General features: G+C 42.1%; 1 protein-coding gene across 26 annotated transcripts in view; it reads right to left on the bottom strand.

Moving 5' to 3' along the window:
* Positions 1-24,479, bottom strand: part of TLE4 (TLE family member 4, transcriptional corepressor) — a 130,450-nt gene that overhangs the window by 65,384 nt on the left and 40,587 nt on the right. For 7 of the 26 annotated variants that reach the window (XM_040988816.1, XM_040988806.1, XM_040988823.1 and 4 more), the window contains 2 exons: positions 18,183-18,257; positions 527-728 (listed from right to left, as the gene is read on the bottom strand). In XM_040988816.1, the coding sequence (XP_040844750.1) occupies positions 527-728; positions 18,183-18,257 (277 nt within the window). Of the gene's footprint in view, positions 1-518; positions 732-1,761; positions 1,771-3,745; positions 4,496-11,709; positions 11,724-18,175; positions 18,258-24,479 lie in introns of those variants that run through there. The other 19 variants (XM_040988812.1, XM_040988822.1, XM_040988815.1 and 16 more) reach the window with 10 other exon arrangements.

The following is a 24,479-nucleotide window of genomic DNA, read 5'->3' as shown; positions in this document are numbered from 1 at the left end:
TAGAGGCATCATTAAATCACCCGATTTCATTAATTTGAACTGTACCTTTTCAATTACTAAGACTGCTGACACATTTTTTTTTAACCAGGAGACTTCCACCTCCCCTCCATAGGCTCATCTGACTTATAAAATAAGTGATTCAGAAAAATATCAAGCTAGCGCTTGTCAATAATTCTTCTGCCCCAAAATGAATTCAGTCAAAATTAGCTATTCATGCAGACAAGCTGTTTCAAAGATACAGAATTGTGGGATTTCACTATTCATTTTGATCTGGGGAACACAGGAAGGTATTAAAGACACGAAGCATAAAACAGCCCCCTTTGCCTTTGGGGGAGGGTACTTACTCTTGCCAACCACTAGGGTATTATTGGACAAAGGACTGCTCCCAATAATTAATTTACCTGCCAGCAGAAATTCCCCCATTTGGTCACTGGCAGGATTAACTTCAGAGACAGACTCAACACTGGCATGCCAGGATGCACTCCCCAGAGCCAGTGGGTCAGCTCAGCCCCAGGTCTTCACTCACCTCTTTGGTGATCATTTTCATGGTGCTTCTTCTCATCTTTAATTGGAAGATGGGACTGGCCTCCCAGGGCGCTGGAGAGGGCCAGAAGACCAGCACTGCCACCGATGGGTGGAATGGCAGGAGGCTGCAGCCCCGAGGGATGCGGCGTCAGAGGCACAGGCAGACCATGTCCATGTGACAAATGCTGGGCCTGGAGTTGTTGCTGCTGTGAAAAACCAGACAGAGATATTGAATTTGTTCCCCAACATGCAGCCCTGCCCCCCTCCAAAATGAGACTGAAGGTGCACATAAACAATCCAGCATCCATGAAGGAAAGAATTCTCCCTAACGGATATTTTTAATAGGAAGAGAGAAAAGAGGTACAATTGATAAAAATGCTTCCTGTCTTAGAATTTAGGGGTTTTCAAACACACACCGTAAATAAATTTTTTAAACAGTGAAGTTATTTAAGTAACTTTTCATAACTGAGATGTGAACAGATTTCTTTATTAAAGACTCCATATTTTATTCTCCCACCAAAAACAAAGTCTTACTATCACATATTTCTATATCAAAACATACATATGAACAACTGTTAAAGCAGTTATGTTAGACAAAAAAAAAAAAAACACTAAAGATTGAGAAAATTAGTGTTAAACAGTTCTCCCAGAACTGGTGCACAGCAGGCAGTGAGAGTTAATTTGAAAGAGGAAACGTGAATTAACAACCCAGGAAAGGAAACTGGTTCCAGCCACCATTTTAAGCCCTTTAAGTGTCCTCAGCGGTACTTGAGCAAATTACTAAAGAAAATCTAATGTAGCAAGGCTTGGGTCGTCCTCTAGGCTTGCTCAATAATGCTGAAATAATTGGGCACTCTGTGCACGTTTAGTGATGCTCGAATGAAAAGCTAGAGGCCTGCCCTTGTACTCTTCTCCAGCGGCCGACTCTGTGTTGTGACAGGTTTATTTGAGTGGGACTGCGATGCACGCACCAGTAACTGCACTGACAAGAGTTTAAAGTCATTTTTACCAGCACACTGGCAACACACAGGGAGAGCCCTCAAGAGGCTGCAATGGGAGTGCTTGACCTCAGTTGGTGCGGCATCAAGCTCGGCTACAGGAAGCTGTGGGCAGGCCCTGCTGCCTCCTCTGAGTGGGAAGGGGAGTGAGGGGGAGGAGAAGCAAGACGCTAAGTTAAATATAGCCCTCAACAGGAATCATTTCAACTCAAAACCCTGCCGAATCGTCTCCTAGAACAACTGGTGGCTAATTCCAGACTAACTTCTGCGATGCTTAAATTTGAATAATTGCCTTTAAATAAGTTATTTTCACATCTAACCTATGAGAGTAAGAGTCCCTTCTACAATACTCTTTCCAAGCAGAATGTCACCAAACACTCGAAAAAATGGAATTACTGCAGTAAGAAGGATCTTGAGAAGCTTTGTTTCAAAGTCAACATCGCGTCTCCTCTCCAAATTCCTTTCACTTTCTTCCTCTTACCTTCCCCGTGTCTTCCTGTGTCTGAATGTCAAAATCAAAGTGCAGAGTTAATTAGCCCTTCCCTGCTGTTGACCCGTGCTTATCTGTTGGCTGTGTGTACTTAGAATATTGTCAACGAAATAAAGTAAGAACACTACGCAGGTAAATTAGTTGACACATGTAGAAAGGAAAGCAGTGTCCCCATCCTCCAGCAACCAAGCCCTGCCCTGCAGGCGCTGCCAGAGCCTTTCTAACTGGACAGCTTCAAAGTTCTCCAGCAGGACACGTGACATTATGTTCACAATTCTTCCCTTATCATTTGTAACCAAAAATTATAAGCACACAATTATGTTTTCTAAATGTGTTGAAAATCACACCTGTGAAGGAAACATAGGCACTGAAATAGCCAGAAAATTGCTCCAATTCTTAATCCCCTCCAAAATCCCCTAACACCTCACATGTACATCTTTGATACACAGCCACTTTTAATCTTAAAGTGCAATTAGCAAGCGTTCTCAAGAGCCTGCCTACACACCTATGCCTCTCACGTCCCTTCCCAAACTCTATGCTAAGGGAGCCTATTTCAGACGCAAATCCATGTTGATCTGCAGATGCTCACGGGAATACTCACACATTATCTGATAGATGTCAAACTACGTCCATTTCATTACATATTAACCCAACAAACACACACAAAATCTCAGTCCAAACCACCACCACCTGGAATGGTTTGATTTGATTTTCCTTCTAAGATTAAAAAAAAAAAAAATTAGCACCAACTGCATTGCTCCATTCAGTCTAAAACTTTGCAAAGGCCAGCTACTGAATACGCATGCACCTTACCTAACTCCCCATCTATTCCACATGACATTTATATTTGATTCTTCAGCGTTCTCACAATTCCTTCTCCTCTACACATCCTCAACATCTGAGAGCAAGCAGGCTCCTCTTTGCTCTAAGCTGGCCCTTCACCTCCACAGGCTATCGCTGTCTTTGCCCTCCTTCAGTCTTCCAATCCTGTCCCTCATCATCAGATGTCTGTCAGTAACTGCGTCCTGCAGATTGCAAGCTTCATTCCAGCGTCTTAAACATCTTAGGGATGATGAACCAACCACCCAACTGAAGTCAAAACAATTGGAAACAGCTCACTGGGGGTGGGCCGACCAACATCTGACTCTTTAAAACACGTTTTGCGGTCTCCTCTGCACCTCACAGCAGATACTGCATGCCGCTGGCACCTGATAAACACTCACTTACTTTTAGTAAAATGTTTCTTTTCCCTCTTCAGCTGCCACCTCTACAGATGGCCAGGCTCGCTCTCATCTCTTGTCCATCTGCTCTTTATCAAGCCCCTGCATGGCCGACCACCTTAACACACACAATCCTTGCACCCTGTCATCTGCACTCCAGGGCCCCTGGACTCATGGAAACATCTGACAGCTGCCTTTTCCAGATCTAGCGGAAGCCACAGATAGCACGTCCTCTTTGCTGAAACTGGCCTCTGATGCTCCATCCACACCGACATGAGCACCAGAGCTGGCCTTCCCATACCTCTCTCTCTGCCTGCTCCTCCTGGTCTGTTTCCTTATGGGCATTTGCTCCTTCTGCTCCTTTACTCTGGCTTTACCCAAAGCTACGCCAGTAACTCCCCAAGCTCTGGATCCCAAGCTCCCTGACCCTTCACCTAACTTTCTGGAGAACAGTCCCACACGGCAGTCCAGATCATCTGAACATGACAATGACAACAAAACGCGTGAGTAACTCCCACTAAGTTACTAGTCGCCATCAGCTTATTTTTCTTCTGTGCTTCTAAATCCACATCATCAAGTCCTGTCAAATCCTGTGACTGCAGTAGCAAGATTCTCATCACGGACACACTGTTGACCACATGGCTCCAGTCCAGTAACGCACTCCATAATGGGCCCCTGGTCATCATTACTGACAGTTATTTCCCCTAAATTCATGTCATTCCACATCTTTCACAACAAGCCCCTCATTGGTCATCTAAATTGCACACACCCATTTCAGTACAGATATCTGCTCTCTTAAAGCTTCTAAGAAAACTCCACACGCCCATCACCTTACAGGACACCCTGTGCCATTCACTGGCATATATGCCTCATGAAAGAAGACCCTAATAAGCCAGGCACTGTCAGATGATGCAGAGGGGAGACCAGACAAGGGACTTTGTATATCCCTGGTACTTACTCAGTTTCCCACACACACACGGGACTTAAATGCCCTGTTACTGTTCATTAAAAAGGCTTTTACACATACACACACGCCATAATCCCTTTAATTATACCTGTTTATTTTAGAGTTTGCAGGTCCTAGATGTTGTCATATACATAGTGGGAATTCAAACATAAAAACTTACGTTAGTACCAATTTTATAAATTAATCAGTTTGGGTTCTATTTTCTTCCAGATGACATCTCCATCTTGAAAGTCAAATTTTACACGGAAAAGGAGAGACACAGAGAAAGTTCCTCCATCTGCTGTTTCATTCCCTAAGAGGTCTTAACAGCCAGAGCTGAGCTGAAGCCAGGAGCCAGGAACTTCCTCAGGATCTCCTACATGGGTGCAGGGGTCCAAAGACTTGAGCCATGCTGCCCTGTTTTCCCAAGGCCTTGGACCCCCACACTCATGTGGGACCCACAAAGAGGCTCCTGAACCCCAGAGCTGGCCCTTGCATCCTCCTAGTAAATGAGCCAGCAGCTGTCTATCGCTCTCTCTCTCCTCTCTCTGTAACTCTGTCAAGTTAAATAAATATATCTTTAAAAATAAAAAAGCCCAATTATCAAATGTTAAGCAACAGTCAAGACTTCAAAATTTTAACGAAGATTTTCTCTGCAGTTTTCTTGCCACCAAAAGAAAAATCAGAAGCACAGATGCCTAGAAAAGGAGTCAGGTTTCTCTTGTTATTATCCAAGAAGCCCAGAGCAGTAAAACCCAAGAAGTCCACCGTTCTCTCATCTCTGTCCCTCCGTGAAATTACAGAGCAATTAACCTGCCACACTTTACTATTTTTTTTAGTGTGATTCTAAGAAAAGAAGAAGAACCTCTCACCTTTTTAAGACAAAAAGAATGCAAATGTATATTAACAGTACATAATTTAACACAGAAGTGTTGTTGAAACAATTTAAGATAAATTACAAACCAACAGGGTTAAAATAATGTTAACTTCACAGAGAAAAAAAAAAGATACCAAAAAAATCTACTAGAGCATGTAGCAGGATGGGGAACATTTTATGCAAAAGGCAATACAAAATCAACCTAAAAATCAGCCGACTATGGATTTATTGAACAGCAGTCCCACCTGAGGCTGCCTCAGCAGGAACAAAGAGAACAATGTCACAGACCTTACATGACCTGAGGTCTGGAAGCCCCCACTCGGGCACTGACCTGCAGTAAGTGTGTTCCTATGTGACCATAACTTGAGCAAGTCCCTCCCAGGTCTGGACTATCTGCAGATGCCCTATTTCATTAAAACAAATAATTAAGGAACATCACCCTCTAATATCTGAAATCACAACACCAAATAAACTACTCTTTCCAATCAGGCCACTCAGGACAATAAACATTAAAACGGAATGAACCTTAAACTTAAGCAAGTTAAGTACTACATTACGATAATTAATTCAATTCTGAAAAAACCAACCCATGATTATGTCTGAAAATATATAGCAATGAGGTGGCAGGCACAGCCTCAATTCTGTTAATAGGTTTTAATGGATTTTTCTATAACAAAGAATTATTTCCAAGTTTGGCATGGAAAGCAGAAAAGGATCACTAGAGAATAGCAAGTTCACAGGAAATGTCAGGTGGAATACTTTTTGCTGGCACACAGAGGAACCGTTACTAATGGAAGGTCCCCAACCGCTCTCTCACTGGGACTCACTGGGTGATGACCAGGAGAGCTGGCACGGGTGCTGGAGCTTGCAGCCTCACTCTGCCCCAGCACACTGGGCATCTCCACTGGAAGCTCACAGGAGCTCGCTCATCCATCACTTTCTGCTACATTCTCATTAGCAGAAAGAAAAAAAAAAAGAAATCAAACAGCAAGAGCTTTTCTTAAAAGCATCACCGTCTACTGTCGTCATCTGTAGTTTAAATCACAAAGTAGCACTAATCTGATGCACTTTCCCACTGATGATCCTGTTTTTGAATTTTTTTCCCTAAACTTATTTAAAGTTTATAATCAATAAGTTACATTTATAAAAGCTACAATTTCCTAGAGGCTTGTCTAAGTCACAAATGGGAAAACTTTAGAGACTTTAACATCTCATGAAACGAAAGCTCTTACTTTGTGGACTGTAGTCATGAAAGGCACTAACGGGACATGCTGGACCAGGAGAAGCCTTTGTCGGTTCCGCGGGGGAAAAGCCTGTGTACAATGACTTCCACAGCAAGTCTGCATTTGACCAGACTGAGCCGAGGTCCTCAGAGCTACACAGAACCCGCAATGCCATTTACATGAGTTGCTTTCCAATATTTAATCACAACTTAGGTGTGCATAACTCAGGTATGTGTTAACATGTATGTGTCTGCATAGAATACACACGTAAACAAACAGAGTCTAACAAAATATCAAACCCTACTACGTGTGTCTCAGTCTTAATACCCGCTACCCTTAAAAACAAACAAAAAATGCTGAAATGGCCCACTGAACTGGTTCCACTGAAATCTGAAGAACATCAGTCCAGGCCAGTGCCTACAAATGTCAAGTCCAAAGTGAGAATCAGCAGACGTGATTAGCATCAGACGGGGCACAGGCCTTCAGAGCTTAGCCCCGTGGTGTCACCACTGCCCCAGCAGGTCCTTTCTCAACCAGGGAGGCATCCACTCATTTACACTAACAGGAGTAGTCTCTAGAGAACTGAACTTGGAACTGAGAGGCTCATGTGCACTCAGAAGTGACCGTGAACACCCTGCATAGAGTCAAAGCGGCTTGGTGGAGACACACACACACACACACACAACACGACAGGATCCTACTAAGACGACAATGAAGGAGTATTTGGTACGAGCCCAGTGGACAAGGGTAAGTCAGGCAGAACATTAGCATTTCAGGAATGAGTACGCACACTAAGGGGGGTTCCTACTTTTATTCAAAAGGGAGAGTTCTAGGCTGTAGCGAGGTGTCTTGGTTCTTTTTTCGCAAGGTGTGAGCTTTCCGTGACGCATTTACAAATAAATTCCATCTTACCACAAGAAAAACAATTTGCTAAGGTTTAAGGTTAGATCTTTTTCTGCTTCTAGGACTGACTTCTGCACATTAAGAGATGTACGAATCCAATTTAATTTCTTCCACAAGAATCAACAGCTCTCCCCACAGTGGTATCTGCTCTGCGAGTGTCCATCTTCCTCCCTTCACTGCTCCAATCACCCACTGACACATGTGAGGCACATCTGGCTCGACACCCTTTGTTTTATTTCACTGGTCCATTTACAGACTAGTAAGTATTTTACACTGGAGTGTGAAAACTAGCTCAAACTGGTCAATGGAAGTCTAAGAACTAATGTCATGCCATGCCATGCCATACCACACCACACCATAGGCAGAAGACCAGCTAGAAGGCAATATGTTGCTTCAAACAAAAATAATGAGGAGCTGATGAGGTTTTGGACAATATGTGCCTCAAAGAGTAGGAGCTGAGATCTACCTGAGCAACAGAACTGAAAACTCAGTTACAGAAGGAAAAGGTGGTGAGACCAACTACAGCAATGGAGGACAACCTGCACAGCTGGACCTCCAAAAAAACCAGGAAGTCAGCTGTACCACTTACTTGGGTGGAGCAGAAGAGGAACAGCTATATATAACATGATTTTGTCTTTTTTTTATTCTGCAAATTACACAATTGCCAAATAAAAGAGGCCTAAATAGCAGTTTTGTTTTGCCTACACTTCTTATTTAACAACTTCAGTGGTGGTACTATTATGGCTCTGGGTCAAATCAGATTCTTGCGGATTTTTTCATATTTCATTTTCACCCTCACAAAACATCAGCCACAGCTCCACGGACTAACTCAAATCCTGAAACAACCATGTCATAAAGTAGAAAGGATATTCATCTCTCTCTTTCCCCACCCCACCCACCATGAGTTTTTCTGCTACAGAAAGCCATATCCTCTATTGCCTGGACTGGGTGCAACCACATGCTCACTGCCTGCTTCAGCCTCTGTAGGAAAAGGTAGGCTCCGCTTGCAAAGGAGAACTAACAACACAGCCCGCCTCAACTTCTATCTCTGCTCACAGGCTGTTTTAAAGCTCTGAGCTGTAAGAAATCCAAAAAAACAACTTCTGAGCTTTCAATCCAAGTAGACAGCAACTTAGATTTTTTTTTCCTGTTCTCAACAGTTTCTTCTCCCAGATATTAATTTGTGCAGAGCTGTGTCTACAAATTGCTTTGAGTCAACTCAGCAGCACCCTGGGGAAATAAAAAAAAATACAACATAACTGTCACTTGGCTTAGGAACCTCTGTGCACTGCCCCTGTTGGTCACAGAAGATAACCTGGACCAATATAACATTCTTCCTTTTTATGAATCTCCTAGCAGGTGGGAGAGGAGGACGAGACATCACAGCAGCAGACTAACCCTAGACCGGAGAATGTGCCATTTGACTTTGTCCTAGCAAGTTTGCCTTCTACAGATTTGGCTCTCTTATTGATAATATCAGTATTTCTGAGAAACTTACAGTGCTGCTCTATCCTATGAATACTACTATATCTTTGTTATTTACAAGTAGAAAAGATTTTCTCAAGTAGAAACAGGAGCAATGGAAAAAGTACACAGCTGATCATGAAACAATGAAACCATCTCAAAAAACAGGACTCCCCCAAATGAAACAGCAACCCATATGGATTCTAACTTCTTTCTGGCCCATTTACTGGCCACTGGCTGGCATGGACCATTCATTGTCCTTCTCTACCAGCCATCCCTGGTTTATCACTTATTACTGCCAGGAAGGTTGGAGCTCATAGTAAAGGACTCCTCCCACATCTAGTTCTGTGAGTAATCTGAACAGAACTGGTGCTGTAGCAAGGCAGGTAGAGGTACCCTCTGTGACACCAGCATCCTATATGGGCACCAGTTCCTGAACCAGCTGTTCCACTTCCAACCTAGCTCTCCACAAATGATCTGGGAAAACCACCAAAAGATACGCTAAGCGTGGGGGCTGCTGCCATCCACATTCCAGGCTCCCGGCTTGGGCCTGTCCCCGTGATGGCGTTGGTATACACGTGCAGAGTGAGCAGTCATAGCACATGGAAGACAGCTCTCTCATTATTTTTTTCAAAATACAGAATTTTTTTTTAAATTACCATTGTAAACTTGTAATTTCCAGTTTTCTGAATAACCATGCAGTAGTGCTTTTTTAACCAACAAACAGACAAGCACGTGCAACCCAGAATATTTATATTATTTTGTATCAGGCTATTAAACAGTCCTTTCTTATTAAGACTTCGTTTTTTCCCACTCTGGGACACTGAGTATTAACATGACAAAATTCCTTTTCCAAAAAATACACATACTCCACCAATCCTTTCAACACATACGTAATTTTTGCAAACATTTTGGGCAGCTAATAGAAAGCCCAGTGCCCAACCATGAAAAAACCCAGAAGTAGTGGTCTTTATGATAACTTTTGGGTCTTATAGGGTGTAAATGTAAGAAACAAAACATAGGAAGAAACACAGTCTGAGTCAAGCAAACCATCTAAGTTATGATACTAATTCAGACAATTTCAATGCCCCTCATTTCCATATTCTTCCTGAAGCTGAGGTCCAGACACCAAAGCCTAGAGAATGTCATCAAAGGCTCTCATGACAAAGAGGCAACTGATTCTAGATAACAAAAAGAACAGCAGACTCAAGAGAATAAACAAGACACAAGTACAGAGTGTGGTTAAACGTGAGCTTAGAAGTCAAGAGTCTGGATCCTAGCTCTGCTCTTTCCCCATGTATGGCCTTTATTAAACGACCCTCTCCTTCAGAGCCTGGGTTTCATTATTTGCAAAGCCGGAACAATAACACTGCCTTCAATATGGAGTTGTTGTGAAGATTAAACAAAATAACGCATATAAATGTTAAGCACAATACTTGACACAAAGCGAACACTCGACAAAATTTGCTGCTTTTACTTACACCTTTAACGGGAAGGTATAAAGCCCAAGGACATAACTCTATAGAAACAATCCGTTACACAAAAGGACCAAGTGTTAAAACACAAGCAAGTCATCAAAACAACTTATAACAATCACACAATGACTTTGAGCTCCTGCCTCGTCCTGTACAAGTAAGAAAACTTCAGTGCAATTCCTCAGATCACTCTACAAGTGACATCGTCTGTGCTCATCCCTCCATCTTGGCCTAAAATTGTGTGTATGTGCAGGGAATCCAAGTATCCCAACAACTCAAAATACAGCATTTGCTCCTTCACATAGGCATGGCATAATTACAAGCAAAATACTGCACATTCATGAACATATAGCTTCTGAATTTTCGCTGAACCAATATTTGCTGAAAATTATAAACAACTATTATTGGCAATGTAGTTATAAAAGTGAGGCTCTCACTCCCCAGGGAAGGCTAAGTGACCCAAACAAATCAATGCTAAGTGCTATGACAAAAATAAAAAAGACTAATGGGACAGAGAAAAAACTGGATGAAGCCCTCCATGGGAAGGGCTGCCAGCCAGTGATGCCTTTACTCAGGAAAGAACATCTGAATTCAAAGTTAGCAGACGAAGATCTGGTCATAAAAAAAAGGGTATTCCAGGACACAAGAGTTGGTGCACACATTTCACCCAAGAGCATCCGGGCGGTACTCTTGAAAGAACGGAAAATGTGTAACCACTCACAATAAGATGATGTTTTCAATATGTCAGAGTGGCAATGGAAAGGCCAAGCAAGAACTAGGGGAGAACAAGTACCAAGTGGGGTATGGTAAGCTCATGAAGTTACCACAATCCAGACTTATGACACTGGTAAAACGAGATATGAGCAGGTTAATAGAACAGTCTAGAATCAAACTCACATATGTGGGTCACTGATTTTCACCAAAGGTAGTACAAAGCAACTGAATGGAGAAAGGATAATCTTTTATTAAAATTATTTTACCTTTTTAATATTGTTTATATAGCTGATAGAGATGCATACCTTCTGATTATGGTGTAGAGACAGGTGGGTAAGATTATCATTCAGTGTTTTTTTCCCCCTTCTCCTTTTTCCAGGAAAAGGGATTGGGGAGGGGAGTGTTGCTTGCTGTCAAGCAATGTCAGCATTTAGGGATGGAGACAACCATTGTTATCGCCTTAGAGACCCCATCACGGGGAACAATGTTCTTGGGTTTTGCTTGAGCGGTCTAGATAGTTCCGAGATGTTGTCATCTTTTATCGCACTGAAGTGAATTGTTCCAGGGTCCATTGCCTGACAAGGTCCAACTCAGTGTAACCTAGTTCCAGACACCTGCTTCAAGGCCAGGCCAGAAAACTGTTTGACCTATTCTGCTTTCCACCTTCTGATGAGGCACTCAACATCCTCTGTTGTCTCAGATGAGCTGGTTGTCAGGACTTATAGGTGCCATCTGCTGTCCACTGCACAGGTGACAGCAGCAGAGGAGGCCCGGTGCCAACACCTGCACTCCAAGGCTGGAACATGTATCTTGTGATTTTCCCCAATTCTAGGGTTTGAGTCCAGCAGTCTAGTTGGGGAGTCTCCCATAAAACCTCACCTGGGAGTCCTCAGACTCGATTTGTGCGTATAGTTAGTGCAGGGTCAGGTCACCCCCATAAGCCTATAGACTTGCCAGTGGATGCAGCTGCCTGGTCAGTTCCACCCCAATCCCAGCCCTGCCCGACAGCGCAGCAGCCAGCAACAGGCTCAGCCCTCACTGCCACCCGTGGTAAGACCTTTCAGAGTTGGGGCAACCTCACTCCTAAACCCCTACCAGGCCTGCCCCCAGGCCTAGGTTTTGCACAAGCCAGTAGGTGCCATAGCCTAGCCTGGCCCAGCCTACATTAAAAAAAAAAAAAAAAAAAAAAGACACTCCTTTCAACAAATAGTGCTGAAACTACTGAATTAAGTACTCATCTGTAAAGGAAAGAAATTTGACCTAATCTCACACCACAAAAAGAAAACCTATAAATAAAATCTCTGAACTCTTGAGACAGGGAAAGATTAAAAAGATAACATAAGAAGTAACATCAACAGGGGGAAAAATTTTTCATAAACTGGAAGTTACCAAAGCCAAAGTTTCTGGCTCTTCAAAAACTATTGAAATGAAAATACTGACAGATTGAGCAAATCTATTTACAAAATACATAAAAGACTAATATTCAGAATATTAAAAATACTCTCAAATTCAGTAATAAATGACTGACTTGGAAAAAATTAAAGCATTTATTTGAAAAGATACTTTAAAAAGAGATTACAAGCACACAAACAGATATCACTGATTGTTAAGGAAATGCAGAACACAGTGTCACTATGTGTTTACGCAAAGACCTAAAATGCAAGGTGCTGGTGAGGACACGGGGCACAGGCTCTCCAACCAGCAGGTCAGCTGCTCCAGAAGCTACTCTAGCTTTACTTCTCACTCACTCCGCACTTCGAGACAATCTGAGAAATGTAATCATATACTCTTTAAACACAATAATGTGGGCATTCCTGTGGCATAAGTTACAACCACTAAAAACCAGAGAGAAACCAACTGTTCTTGAGGGAGTAACTGTAAAAACCACCCAGTTCTTCCATTCCACGGTGTGTCTTCCAGGACCTCAAGGACCTAACTGAAAATACCAGTAGAAATTAGCTGAGAGTAGCGCAACAAGAAAGATCACCTTTAAGTTTCATTGAAAAGTACTGATTCACAAAACGATGTGCAAGTTGAGTTGTAAAAGCATGTTTTAGGCACAGAACTCGTATCAGAAAACAAAGCCTAATTTGAGCATATACTATAATTGCCCGGTTACATTGTAAACCCCAAAGAGATTCAAGCCTACAAAGGCAGACCCTGAGTGTCTTAGTTCTTTCCAGGAAAGTGAGGAAACGGGCATGGCTGCAGTTGTTTTTGAAGGCATCCCACTGCGGCGTGGATGTCTAAGGGAAGTGAACTAGGACAGGGAGGGACAGAAACACACAATTCTCCCAGACAGCTTTGGTAGGGAGCTCTGCAATTTTATTTCTCCATGATCCCCTCACCTCTCCAGACGGTGGATGTTACAAAGGACAGCAAGAAAGCAACTCTACACAGTATCCAGGCCTTTAACAGGCACTGGACAACCGTTTTAGTGGCAATGACTAGCAGGAAAGAGACTGACAAGTACAAGTGAGCCCAAGAAAGAAATGCAACACCGCATCAGCACCTTGGGAGAGCCATGCTTTTGAATCATCACTGCCAATACCCATGCTATAGAACCACCACCACCACTGTCAATACTCACACTCTAAAACCGCTACTGCCAATCTCAACACATTCTAGAACCACCAGCACCAACACCCACACTCTAGAACCATCACTGCCAACATCTGTGCTCTAGAACCATCGCCGCCAACACCCACGCTCTAGAACCACCACTGCCTATGCCTTTGGAAGACATTTTACTGGTAAAGATGACAAAGATGAAAATACAGCTCTTGGATATTTAAAACACTTTCCTTTTATTTAAGGGAAGATGTATCTTTAATCTGTTTTTCAAGTTCTGTGTTGTATATATTTGTGATATAAAGGAGAAAATACGCACATGGGCTTTAGGATACAATTACATATTCATATATTTATACAACTACATATTTGTATCTATGCTGTTTTGTCCAATGGCATACATATTTAAAAAGGAAATGCCAATGGCTTACCCCAATGCCTGTGCAACTTTAACAGCAAGGTGTGCAGGTCAAGAACAGTGTCAACATTTGCCAGGCAGTTAGAGACAGTGCTTGGCTAGAGGATATCCCAGAATGCAGGGCCTAGCATCATGCCCTCCTCTGCTGCTGACCCCAGATCCCTGCTAATGCACACCCAGGGATAGCAACTTAAAGCTCAGCTACTCAGTTCCAGCCACACAGGTCCACGGACCTGGGCCAAGCTCAACACTCTTAGCTTCCGGTTGCTATAGCCCCAGCTCTTAGAGGCATCTGGGGAGTTAGACAGGCTCAAAGACCTCTGACACTATCTGTGTCCTTCTGTCTTTCAACTAGGTAACAACAAAGCCACAAGAACTCTGCAACAAAAAGGAAGAATATGTAATGGCAAAGAAACACACATTTTGAACCTCACATGCTGTAAGAATTGCCAGGAAATCAATCTGGAATGAATAAATACACACACACACACACAACATATACTTAAAACATATATTTATTTATATTCATATGAAATTTAAGGGTGCAATCATGTAACAAAAACAATAAAAACAAAGTGCTAAAAGGAGGGAAAACCCGCCAAAGGTATTTTCCTTTTTTTCTGAAACTAATTTCAACACATAGGATGGTAAAGGCAAAGTCATTTAAATCATTTCCTTAGTAATACAAGTAATATTTAAATAGATTTAATAGTGCTGCTCCAAACCAATGAATTATGGGTTTAAAACCTATTAAAATGTAATGTTTTTTTCCTGAGCTGAGAGGAGAGAGATTTAAATCCACTGAATTTTAATATTTCAGCTTGAGCTGCAGGAGGTAGAGAAAGTCCAAATGAACTATTCCATCAGCACCATTCAAGCATGAACATTTTAATCAGTTTTACTTCCTTGGAGTTCTCTAACACAGTTTACGCTGTCATTCTGAAAGCACTTAACACAGAGAGTGTGAAAAACCACCAAGGCTTGTTATTGCCTTCACAATTGATGGCAAATAATTTTGCAGACTTCCTATCATTAAAATGTCACTGCTAAAAATTGAGGTTCAGCATTTCTAGTGCTAAACTGCTTTTTCCGACAACACCATGCCATACCTGCTCTTAAAGGCTTTAAATGCATACATTTCTAGCATTTCTTTTCCTTAAAAGAGTTAGGTTTAAAAAGAGGAGGGGGTGTTTCCAAAGAAACCACATCTTCTATTTTTATAAGCCAAACATATCCTTTTTCAAGGTTCATACTAACAAAACTTTTTTAATGCTCTTTTTTTTTTTTTTGGTTGAAATTCTTACGAGGTTCCAAGTCAGCCTCCTTCATTAAGCAAAACCACATTCACACAGCATGCTCTGATTATATAGTGTAATGGATTGAAAGCATTTTAAGATAGTCAGAGGACTCAATAACACAGGAAATGAAAACATCTTTTCTAATTAGATCATATTACTGATTTTAAAACTACAATTTGTGTGTTGTTCCAACAATGTGATCTCCCAGAGATTCTAATTTTAAAAGCCAGTGGCTAGTAGGACACATGACAAGATCCAACTGGATACGTAACATTCCCCCAGACCATTCAAAAGAATTCAGGGAAAGCTTGGAGGAAGTCTGAAGCACCACCAATTCAAAACAAAATACAAAATATTAGCCACAAAGAAGCACACAGGAATTTTTCTGGTTTTCTTCCTTATAAATAAAAGATAAATGATATTTAAGTTATTTCAATCTATCAACAGTTTTAAACTGAACATGACCTGTGAAAGAAATCATTATAGCTGTGTTTCATTCCATTAAACACACTGGCTTACTGTCGAGAGAACAGCCTCCTCTCCAGGGTTCAGGCTCACTTCAGCATTCTGCATTCCAACTGCATGGATCACTGGTTTGGCTCATTTACCAATGAAGGTAGAATAATATTGCAGAGTTAAAAAGGTGCTTTATCAGATTTCATTAAATCTGGGAACATTTGCTCTTGTCTGGATGGGTGTGCATACATATAAAACAGATACATATGTAGTGATAAGTCAATGAAGATCTGCAGGGCTTAGTTGAGTCTGCCTGGAGAGGGAAAACTGCCATTCCCTCAACGCACAAAGTCACTGCCAACTGCATTCTAAAATCAACAAAAGCAACGGACCCCTCGTCATTCTGGGTAGCAGGTCAAACATCACCTCACAACACAGCCACGCTGCTTAAGGGAACACAGAGTGGCAAGTGTGTTCAAAATCTCACATTGCTAAATCTCACAGAGCTGCACACAAGGCACTACCCACGAGCTGAAAAGGACCAAGAGAATCTCAGCAGCAGAAAAACATCAAGCGAGTTTATCACTGGGTTTCTTCCCTAAAATCACCAGGATTGTTTTTCCATTTCTGCAGTCTATTCTTCCAAACAGATATGATTCTGACTATTTTTCTGCTCAGATACAAACAGATTGGAACTCCCCCAAATCAGCAACTGTAACACAAGCTGCTTTGATAGCATACAGCTCTGAACATGTTCTCTGCAGAAGTTTCCAGATCACAAAACTAAATTAGTTTTTATTTTAATAATTAAATCTCTATATAAAACAAGTCTGTCAGTAGCCTGGCTACAATCTAGTAAATCATTATTCTCCTGAGAAAAGGCAAGCTGCCATCTTTTTGCAAACAAACCATGTAAAAGTAGCAGCACTTAACATGTACTTGCTATCATGAAGGAAAGGGAATTTGCTCTCATTTTGGATCTTCTCTCATATTTTTAAACAGCCGATTCAAAACAATGTCTTTGATTTAGTTTCAACTCTCTGCAATCATTAAAACGCTCAACAAGGAAGCAAAGCATCCTGTTTTCTCGGAAAAGGCTGTCAATTGGGCCCATGGTTGGATGGCTATCTATATTTTAGGCATTTATACAAATGAGAAACATAACACTACACTAGAAATGGCACAGCAAACTCTCTCACTGGGCGTCACTGCACACATGCCCTCTCACTGATCTGCCCATGCTTACTTGTGGGAGACTAGTTAACAAAAATATAACACGGTCCAACCCAAAGGAAAAAAGACACAGGTATTCACAGGCAAGCACAAGAATGCATACAAAACTCCTGTTTCTGGACTTTCTTAAAGCATTTTATACTTTTTTTTTAGTTGCAGGAACAAAAACGAATTGCAAATTGTTTTACTATCCCCACCCAATAAGAATCATAAAACAAATGTTATTCATGACACTATGTGCCTTGTTCATACTCTACTTTCCAAAGTGGTACCAGGGCAGGAAACAAGGGTTACTCTTTCTTATTTATTACGTCTGCCATTTACTCTTTACTCCCAGTTCTTCCTGTGGTCCTAAGGATGCACAAGCAGAGCTCCAAAGAGCTCACTGAGAACCAAGCTACAGCCACACGACTGCGCCCTCACCATGGCTAAGATCCCAGAGTTCTGACTTCCTTGTTAAAAGACAGAGGCATAATTGAAGCAGTGTCTTCACTTCACACTGATTATCAGGCGACCCTTATCCACATCTTCACGCAGCAATTTGAATTTTAATGAAAGTAAATGGAATAATTAGCATTTCAAAGTGTGTTTGATACACTGAAGGGGGAAAAAAAGAGAAAAGACTTTTGTGTATAACATATACACAAAAGAAAGTGTTTGGGAGGGGGCAGAAAGGGAAAGTAAGTAAGTAGTGCCTCCATTAAAATCACGCAAGAACTAGGGAGAGGAGACTGCGTTCTTTAAAGCTACGCTTTCTCATGTTTATTATTATCATCTCTACGACTTTCAGAATTACTTTGTTACTGGTTCATCTGAGATGGCAAGAGACTGTAAGTGAAATGGAAGGAACTGCTCTAACCCATGAGTACCACAGGATTCCCACACAATACCAAGGCCACTACTGCCAGGAAGTATTTTCCAATAAGTGTATAGTTTTTCAAAAAAGTATAGTTCATCTATTATTTCTACTACAAGTGGACATTAGCCCAAAAGAATCACTCATCAGAGAGTAAGAAAACTAAGTAGCAGGAGACAGGAAAACACACACGTCACCAGAAGCAATACTGAGATACACCGTAAAACCTGTGGGAAGTGCGTGTGTATGCTTCCGGTCTAGGTCGGTGATGTAAGCCCAGAAGTGGAGTGCAAAGAAACAGTGTGACAACTACACATTCTCCTTAAAGCAGGTAAGAACGGGCTCCACTTGGGAAGCAGCTATCAGATTCCACAGAAGAGGAAAGCAATGTACTTAAGTTCCCCTTGTGGTCATCTGTGGCTTTCTGCCTCTTGGATGGAATACAACTGAAAAGAGAAAGCGAGAGAGCGGACGACAAACACTAAGATGAGAGCTCAAATGGAAAGGCCACGTACCCCAATGATGGCGTTCAGTTCTGCCATGGTCACCTGCTTGGCCCGTTCCACAGCCTGCACCACTTGTTGCTGGTGCTATAAATGAAGATCAGAAACAGAATACAATTATTTGTTTTCTACTCAATTAAGAACAGCTTTTCCTAACATGTCCGCTAACTTCAATTACATGCAAAACAGCATTTGGAGGTCTCCAGATGGTGGATGACTACATTTCTAGGGTGTGTGAGTCCACAATGCGCAGGGTGAGCAGGTACCCAAATGCAGGCAGTGCCTCTGTGCCCTCAGGAAGGATGCTCCCCTAAAACTCATAAACAGCTTGAAGGTCAGTGGTGTATTTGACAAACAGCTTCCCCTGGTATTAACAAAACTTAACACCTCCCCCTCCAGCTTCTTCATCCCTCCTTTTACTTTGCCATCTACATAAAGGTTTCTGAAATAGTTTTCTATTAATGATAATTGCAAAAGGACATACAGAATTTCATGTTTTAAGTTCTTCTAGAAACACAAACAAAAAGTGCTCAGGTTTTAATCTGTCATGAAGAGCTGCATGTTAAAAGATTAAAAAAAAGCCTACGACTCAAGTTTAAGGACGACAGGCATTTCTTTTAAATGACATAGAAAAAACTAAGTTTTATTTCTTTAGAAAAACCAGGATGGACAGCCTAGAAACCCCTCCACCCTTATTTCAGTTCTGAAGAGAATGAGCATGAACTGGTATTAGTAACGTCTGTGATATTGGAACCACTAAACAGCACACATGCCAGCCCAGGGGCACTCACTCACTCAAACCTGGACAGAGGTACGCACAAGCTCCATGTACAAGAACCACCAAAATGCTAACACGTTTCCCAAATAAAGGCATTTGAACACCCTAGTACCTACAGACCAAAACCGGGTCTTAAACAGCTCTCTCTGGGATTCTTTCAACTAAGTTTAGTGAATGAAGAAGCAAAGAGACTGTGTTATGAAACAAACACTCCTTTGTGTGGTTCAAGAGTCTGTTTTGACCGATCTCAACTGAGAAATTTAACTTTCTTAACTTTCTGGAAGTGAGTATGAAGCTCAACTCTCAGACTGCTTAATATCTACCAACAGCTGTCAAACCATACAGAATCCCTCTTGAACTACCTTGGTCTCCAATCCACAACAGGTAAATACAGTTTCAAAAATTAACTGAAGTAACCACCTAAAGAGTGGGGAGGTGATGTGAGAAAGGAAGCTGCCTTATTTTTCACCGTTGGTGTCCTAAACGTGTAGTTTGTGTCTACTAAAAGAAAAGAAAATGTCAAATTTCAAATCACTGCATTTTACAGCACAGATTCAGCACCAAACATCATATTTTACGTTCTTTCAAACTGTAAGACTTTCAGTCTGAAAACAGGGACTGAAAAAGCAATCCCAAAGTCTTTATATAACTGTTTGTGTCCATTCTCTCATTTTTAAAATCATTATTTCCCAAAGCGAAACAATTTCTCCCTTCCTTGGAAAAAAGTAAAACTCCGGTGAGATTCTCAAGCTCTAGAAGGAACAGAAAGGCACAGCAGATAAAGTAGCCAATGAAATGAACTTGAGCTTCACCTAAAGCCCCATATCAACAGGTGTAGAGCACCTTCTATGTGTTAAACACAAAATTCACATTCAGATTTAAGACAACCCAATTCTCAGGGTAATGAGAACCAGAAGCAAACACAGAAAGACAACATGCACAACCCAGGAGTCAATGAACCCCCAAAGTGAGACTATGGGCAGATAGTTTTACGAGATTTTCCACCTTTTACTTTTTGACATTGAACTAGGACCACTCAAAAACTTCCAGGAATCAAGCAATGGACCAGATATTCACACATCCAAAGAGCATGTCAGCCACTTGCGTGTTCAGTGTTAAGTTTTTAACTTTCTCTTCCATCTCTCTATAGTGAAACAGCTCCATATCACTGAACTAATATGTACTTTATATTAAGTATGCAAAGGACAGTTCCATGAGAGAGATACTTAAGGCCTCTCTACCATGAAAACTTCTTGCTTCATAAACTTGATACCAATTGTTACAATGGGCAGAGGTGTCTTAGGGAATGGAGATATTTTTCCAGTATGGATTAAAAACCAAGTGCATTTTCGGAGAAGACCACACACACACACACACACACACACACACACACACACCACTGAGTCATAACTGATGAAGCACCCCTAAAGAAACCAGCTAGAAGCTGAAATCCCAAAAGCAGTTATGATTCAGGTCCTCCTTTAGGATGGCAATGGCCATGGACTAACACAGTATAAATCTTGCCTGCAGCACAGAATCTGACGTCCCAGTTGCTGCTTACAGCCTGTGAATCAATGCTGGCTACGGACCTTCTGAACAGAAGCTCCTTAAGGCAAACAAGGCTCCCACCCTGTGACAACCTCTAAAGCACCACAAGAGCCTTGATGCTCACTGCTCATTCAGCTCCACAGCAACATCACACCACAGACCAACAGTGCCAAGATGAAAACTCAGGCAGAAGGGGCCACAGATCACAAACGAGAAAAGTGGACAGATGAAGCAGTGGCCCCAAGTACTCCTGTGCATTGCCACAGGAGGCATACTTTCCTGCCCACTTTCAGACTTAAATAAGCTGACTCAGGAAGTCCAGCAAGTGGTTCACAGCTTCTCAGAAGCCTGAGAGTTCTCCCATTATGCCTGCCCTTTCTTCCCCTTTTCTTCTCCCTCCCCATCTGCCCTCTCCCACTCCACCCTCATCTCATTTCCTTTCCCACTTCCTGCTTATTCTCCCTGCCACTACAACCCCAAGTGGTGACAGCCACTGTGACCCAGTCAATCTGCAGAAGGCAACAGTCACATTGATCTCTGCTTGCTCAAGCTGCACGCACAAATATGGACTCCTGGTTCGAACGTGCCCCTGGTACCAGCACAGAAAACTGCCCCCTGAGGATGCATTAATAAACCAAGGGGACAAGGGGAACTCCAGCTGGGATTTGAAAGACACACACCAAAAAAAAAAAAAAATCTCCATACTATTTGTTCTTTAACATACTCTGATTTATAGTTTTCTTTAAAAAATTCTAGAAAGAAAAAAAATTGTGTGATGATGGCTACACAATTCTGCTTTGAATTTAATGAAAATCACTATACACTCACAATGAATGAATTTTACAGTATGTAAATCTCATCTCAATAAAATCAACTTCGGAAAATTATTGTGATGTAAGAGATGCAGCACAAGTGGGGGGGTGTAAGTGAAAGAAAATTTGTACATCAAATCTCTTGCCCACATCCATCATCATAAGATTATTTCTTAAATTCATTCAGAAAAAAAAAAAACACATTTAAGTGTTTGCTTTTGCCAAGAGAGATTAAAACAATTTAAGCTTGTGGTAAGTCCCAGAAAGCCTGCTGAGCAATGGGCCTCAGATCACCAAACACCTGTTACAGGAGGTATCCACTACATGTCAGAAGGGTTCATGGCAACAATGCCAGCCAAGCCAAAACAACAGAGACGGCATTGCTAATCAAGCACAGTAACACAAGCTTCTACATTACAAGTCAGAATTTTCAAAAAACATTCCCATCCTGATAAGGTTAGCAAGGGCAGAAATATAGAGTCGGACAATGTTCTTACTATGCAGGCCTTGACCACTCCAGCACACTAAGATGCAAGAGGAAGACAAGCCTGTGTGTCAGGACTCACACACCTGGGGCAGCTCTCGGACCAGAATACAGAACACCAGGACAGCTCAGAGAGGGAACTGCCTGCACACTTCCTAGGCTACGAGCAAGGCCCCCTCACACCCTTTTTAAAATCCATTTGATGATTGTTTAGAAACCAGTGTCCTGCAGCTTCTGATACAGTTCCCTGAGAAGGCATCCAAAAAACGGCCCATGCACTTGGGGTGCAGCCGTCCAGGCATGCTGGAAGCCTGGACAAAGCTCCTGGTGCCTGGTTTTGGTCTGGCCTGGCCCATCCTTTAACAAGCAGATCGATAGACAATCTCTCTCTAATCCCTCTCTTCCTCTCTGTGTGCCTCTTCCTGTCAAACAAATAAAAAATAGACTTTTTCTTTAAAAATATATATATATATTTAAAATATTTATATATATATATATATATATAATCAAATGCACCTTCTATACACCAGGCACTGTATCTGGCACTAAATTTGAGTAACAAAAACAAAGACAACCGCCCTTGGTCATACAGTCTCTATGAAGAAAAATCGCCTATGAATTAATAATGCCTGAAACTTTATAATTACAACTGCCAGATCATTTCCATGAGAAAATTACAGGATGTTCTGTGATCATTTATCAGGAAAACATTTTCATATACTCTGGATTAGGGGAAGAATCGCTAAGATGACCTGACAAATTGGCAGGAGAAATTCATTCCAGGCAGCGAGGAGCGACTGGGCTGAGGTCCCTGAAGAAGAAAGCAGCTATGTGCCTGCACAGGAAGGAGGGGCAGAACTGGAGACCCGGGCAGGGTGGACTCTGTGAGGCCTTCCTCCCTAGGTGAGATACACATGTGGAAAACCCTGAGCAGCTCACAGACCAACAATGGCAGATGCTTGAGGGCACCGCGAGGACCCTTGGGAACCATGTGTGAGTAGGAAATGAAATCTGGCAACGCAGGGGCAGCCATACTCTAAGGCGCTTTGCCTAACATGCAAAACAGTGGGATTTTAACTCAATAGGAAATGAGACATTATGAAATATTTTCAAGCAGCTGAGTACCGTCAGCTCTGCATTTAGATGAGATGGACCTGGGGACAGTGAAAGAGCTGGGTAGCAAGTCTGTATGATAAAGCATAGAGAACAGGTAAAGCATTGCAGGATGCTAGGGTGAGACACCTGGACCTGCACTCAGGTGAGTCCTTGTCACAGGAACTCTTAGCTGCACGCACATAAAGCCACGCATAGAAATTCAGAACTAGAAACGAGTTAGAGCTCATGAAACCCAGATGCCAGAAGCACACAGGTTTCCGGCTGAGAGGACTTGAATAGAATCGCAATAGCAAATGCAGGTCAGAGGGACCCTCTAGTCAGTGGAGGACTCTCCTGTGTCACACCCTGGCCAGCCATCAGTCAATCTCTGTTTGATCACCTTCTGCAAAAAGACCTATGACTTCGTAGACAATGAACATCAGCACCCATTAAAAGCACACCTACCCACAACTTCTTCCCACTGGTCCCAGTTTTGTCTTTAAACCCTCTTCCACAGACCTGGCACTTGAAGAACTTGGAAATGATGTCATGTATATCTTCAATTTTCCTTCTTCAAGTTAAGCATGTCACAAAATAACTTCTTGGTGTTACTGGCCACTCACCCTCCTGGCTACTCCAATGATGTGTTCCACGTGACTAGAACACTACTAAATACTCCAGGCACAGCCAAGTACAAAGTGTCACTCTGGGTCTGACAAGTCAGGCTAACATCCCACTGTGCCTTTTATTGACACACTTCAACTTTAAATTTTTAAACCCAAACTCTCTAAGTTAGCCTTTCCCAAGCAATATCCCAAGAAATGTTAGTCCTACAAGGAATCTGACATTACTTAGCAAACAAATACAAACCTACACAGGTCCAATCCAGCACACCTGGTAAGCTGCAGGCCTCTGCTCACAAGTTACGCAGAGCTTCTCACAGTCTCCAGGTACCCCTCTGCTGTTGTTCCATCCTCTCCTATTTCCTGGAATGTGTCCTCTCTGCTTCAGTCTGATTAAATGTTTCTCTGTCCGTTTAAATGTGTCCTTACCCTACTGTGCCATCTTGATTCTCATGCAGAGCTTCTCAAACGATTCTGGAAGCAGGGACTGAAACTCTAGAGCAATAAACTTCAGGAAACGCTGCACCAGTCTTCTTCTTACTGATTCAGCGACCTTTCCTTCTCCACTCACATCGGGAAACAACGCATCCTTCACAAAGCTCTCCTGAGCTCTGCAAGTCCAGAGCTGTCCAGCAGAACTTTCCTAAACACTGGAAATGTTCTCTGTCTGTGTCAACTTGGAGGCTACTAGCCAACATGGGTGGACACCGAATGCTTAAACAGGCTGCTGTCTCTACCAAACTGAATTTTGAATTCTATTCAACTTCAACAATGTAAATCTACAGTCAATAGTGATTCAGAAGACACAGACTACAGCAAAGTACTTTAAAGTTTAACAACAATCATAGTCGTCCAATCACTACCTAACTGAAAGATAAAGAGTTTCTTAAATGCACATACAGTTGTTCAGATATAAGTAAGTGCTGCCATTGTTGCCTCTAGATAGAGGCCCACACCTAAACCCACAAA

Source organism: Ochotona curzoniae, unplaced genomic scaffold, assembly GCF_017591425.1.
Source record: "Ochotona curzoniae isolate NIBS_2020 unplaced genomic scaffold, NIBS_Ocur_1.0 contig_50, whole genome shotgun sequence".
Classification (NCBI taxonomy): Eukaryota; Metazoa; Chordata; class Mammalia; order Lagomorpha; family Ochotonidae; genus Ochotona; species Ochotona curzoniae.
This window is presented reverse-complemented; position numbering and strand designations above follow the sequence as displayed.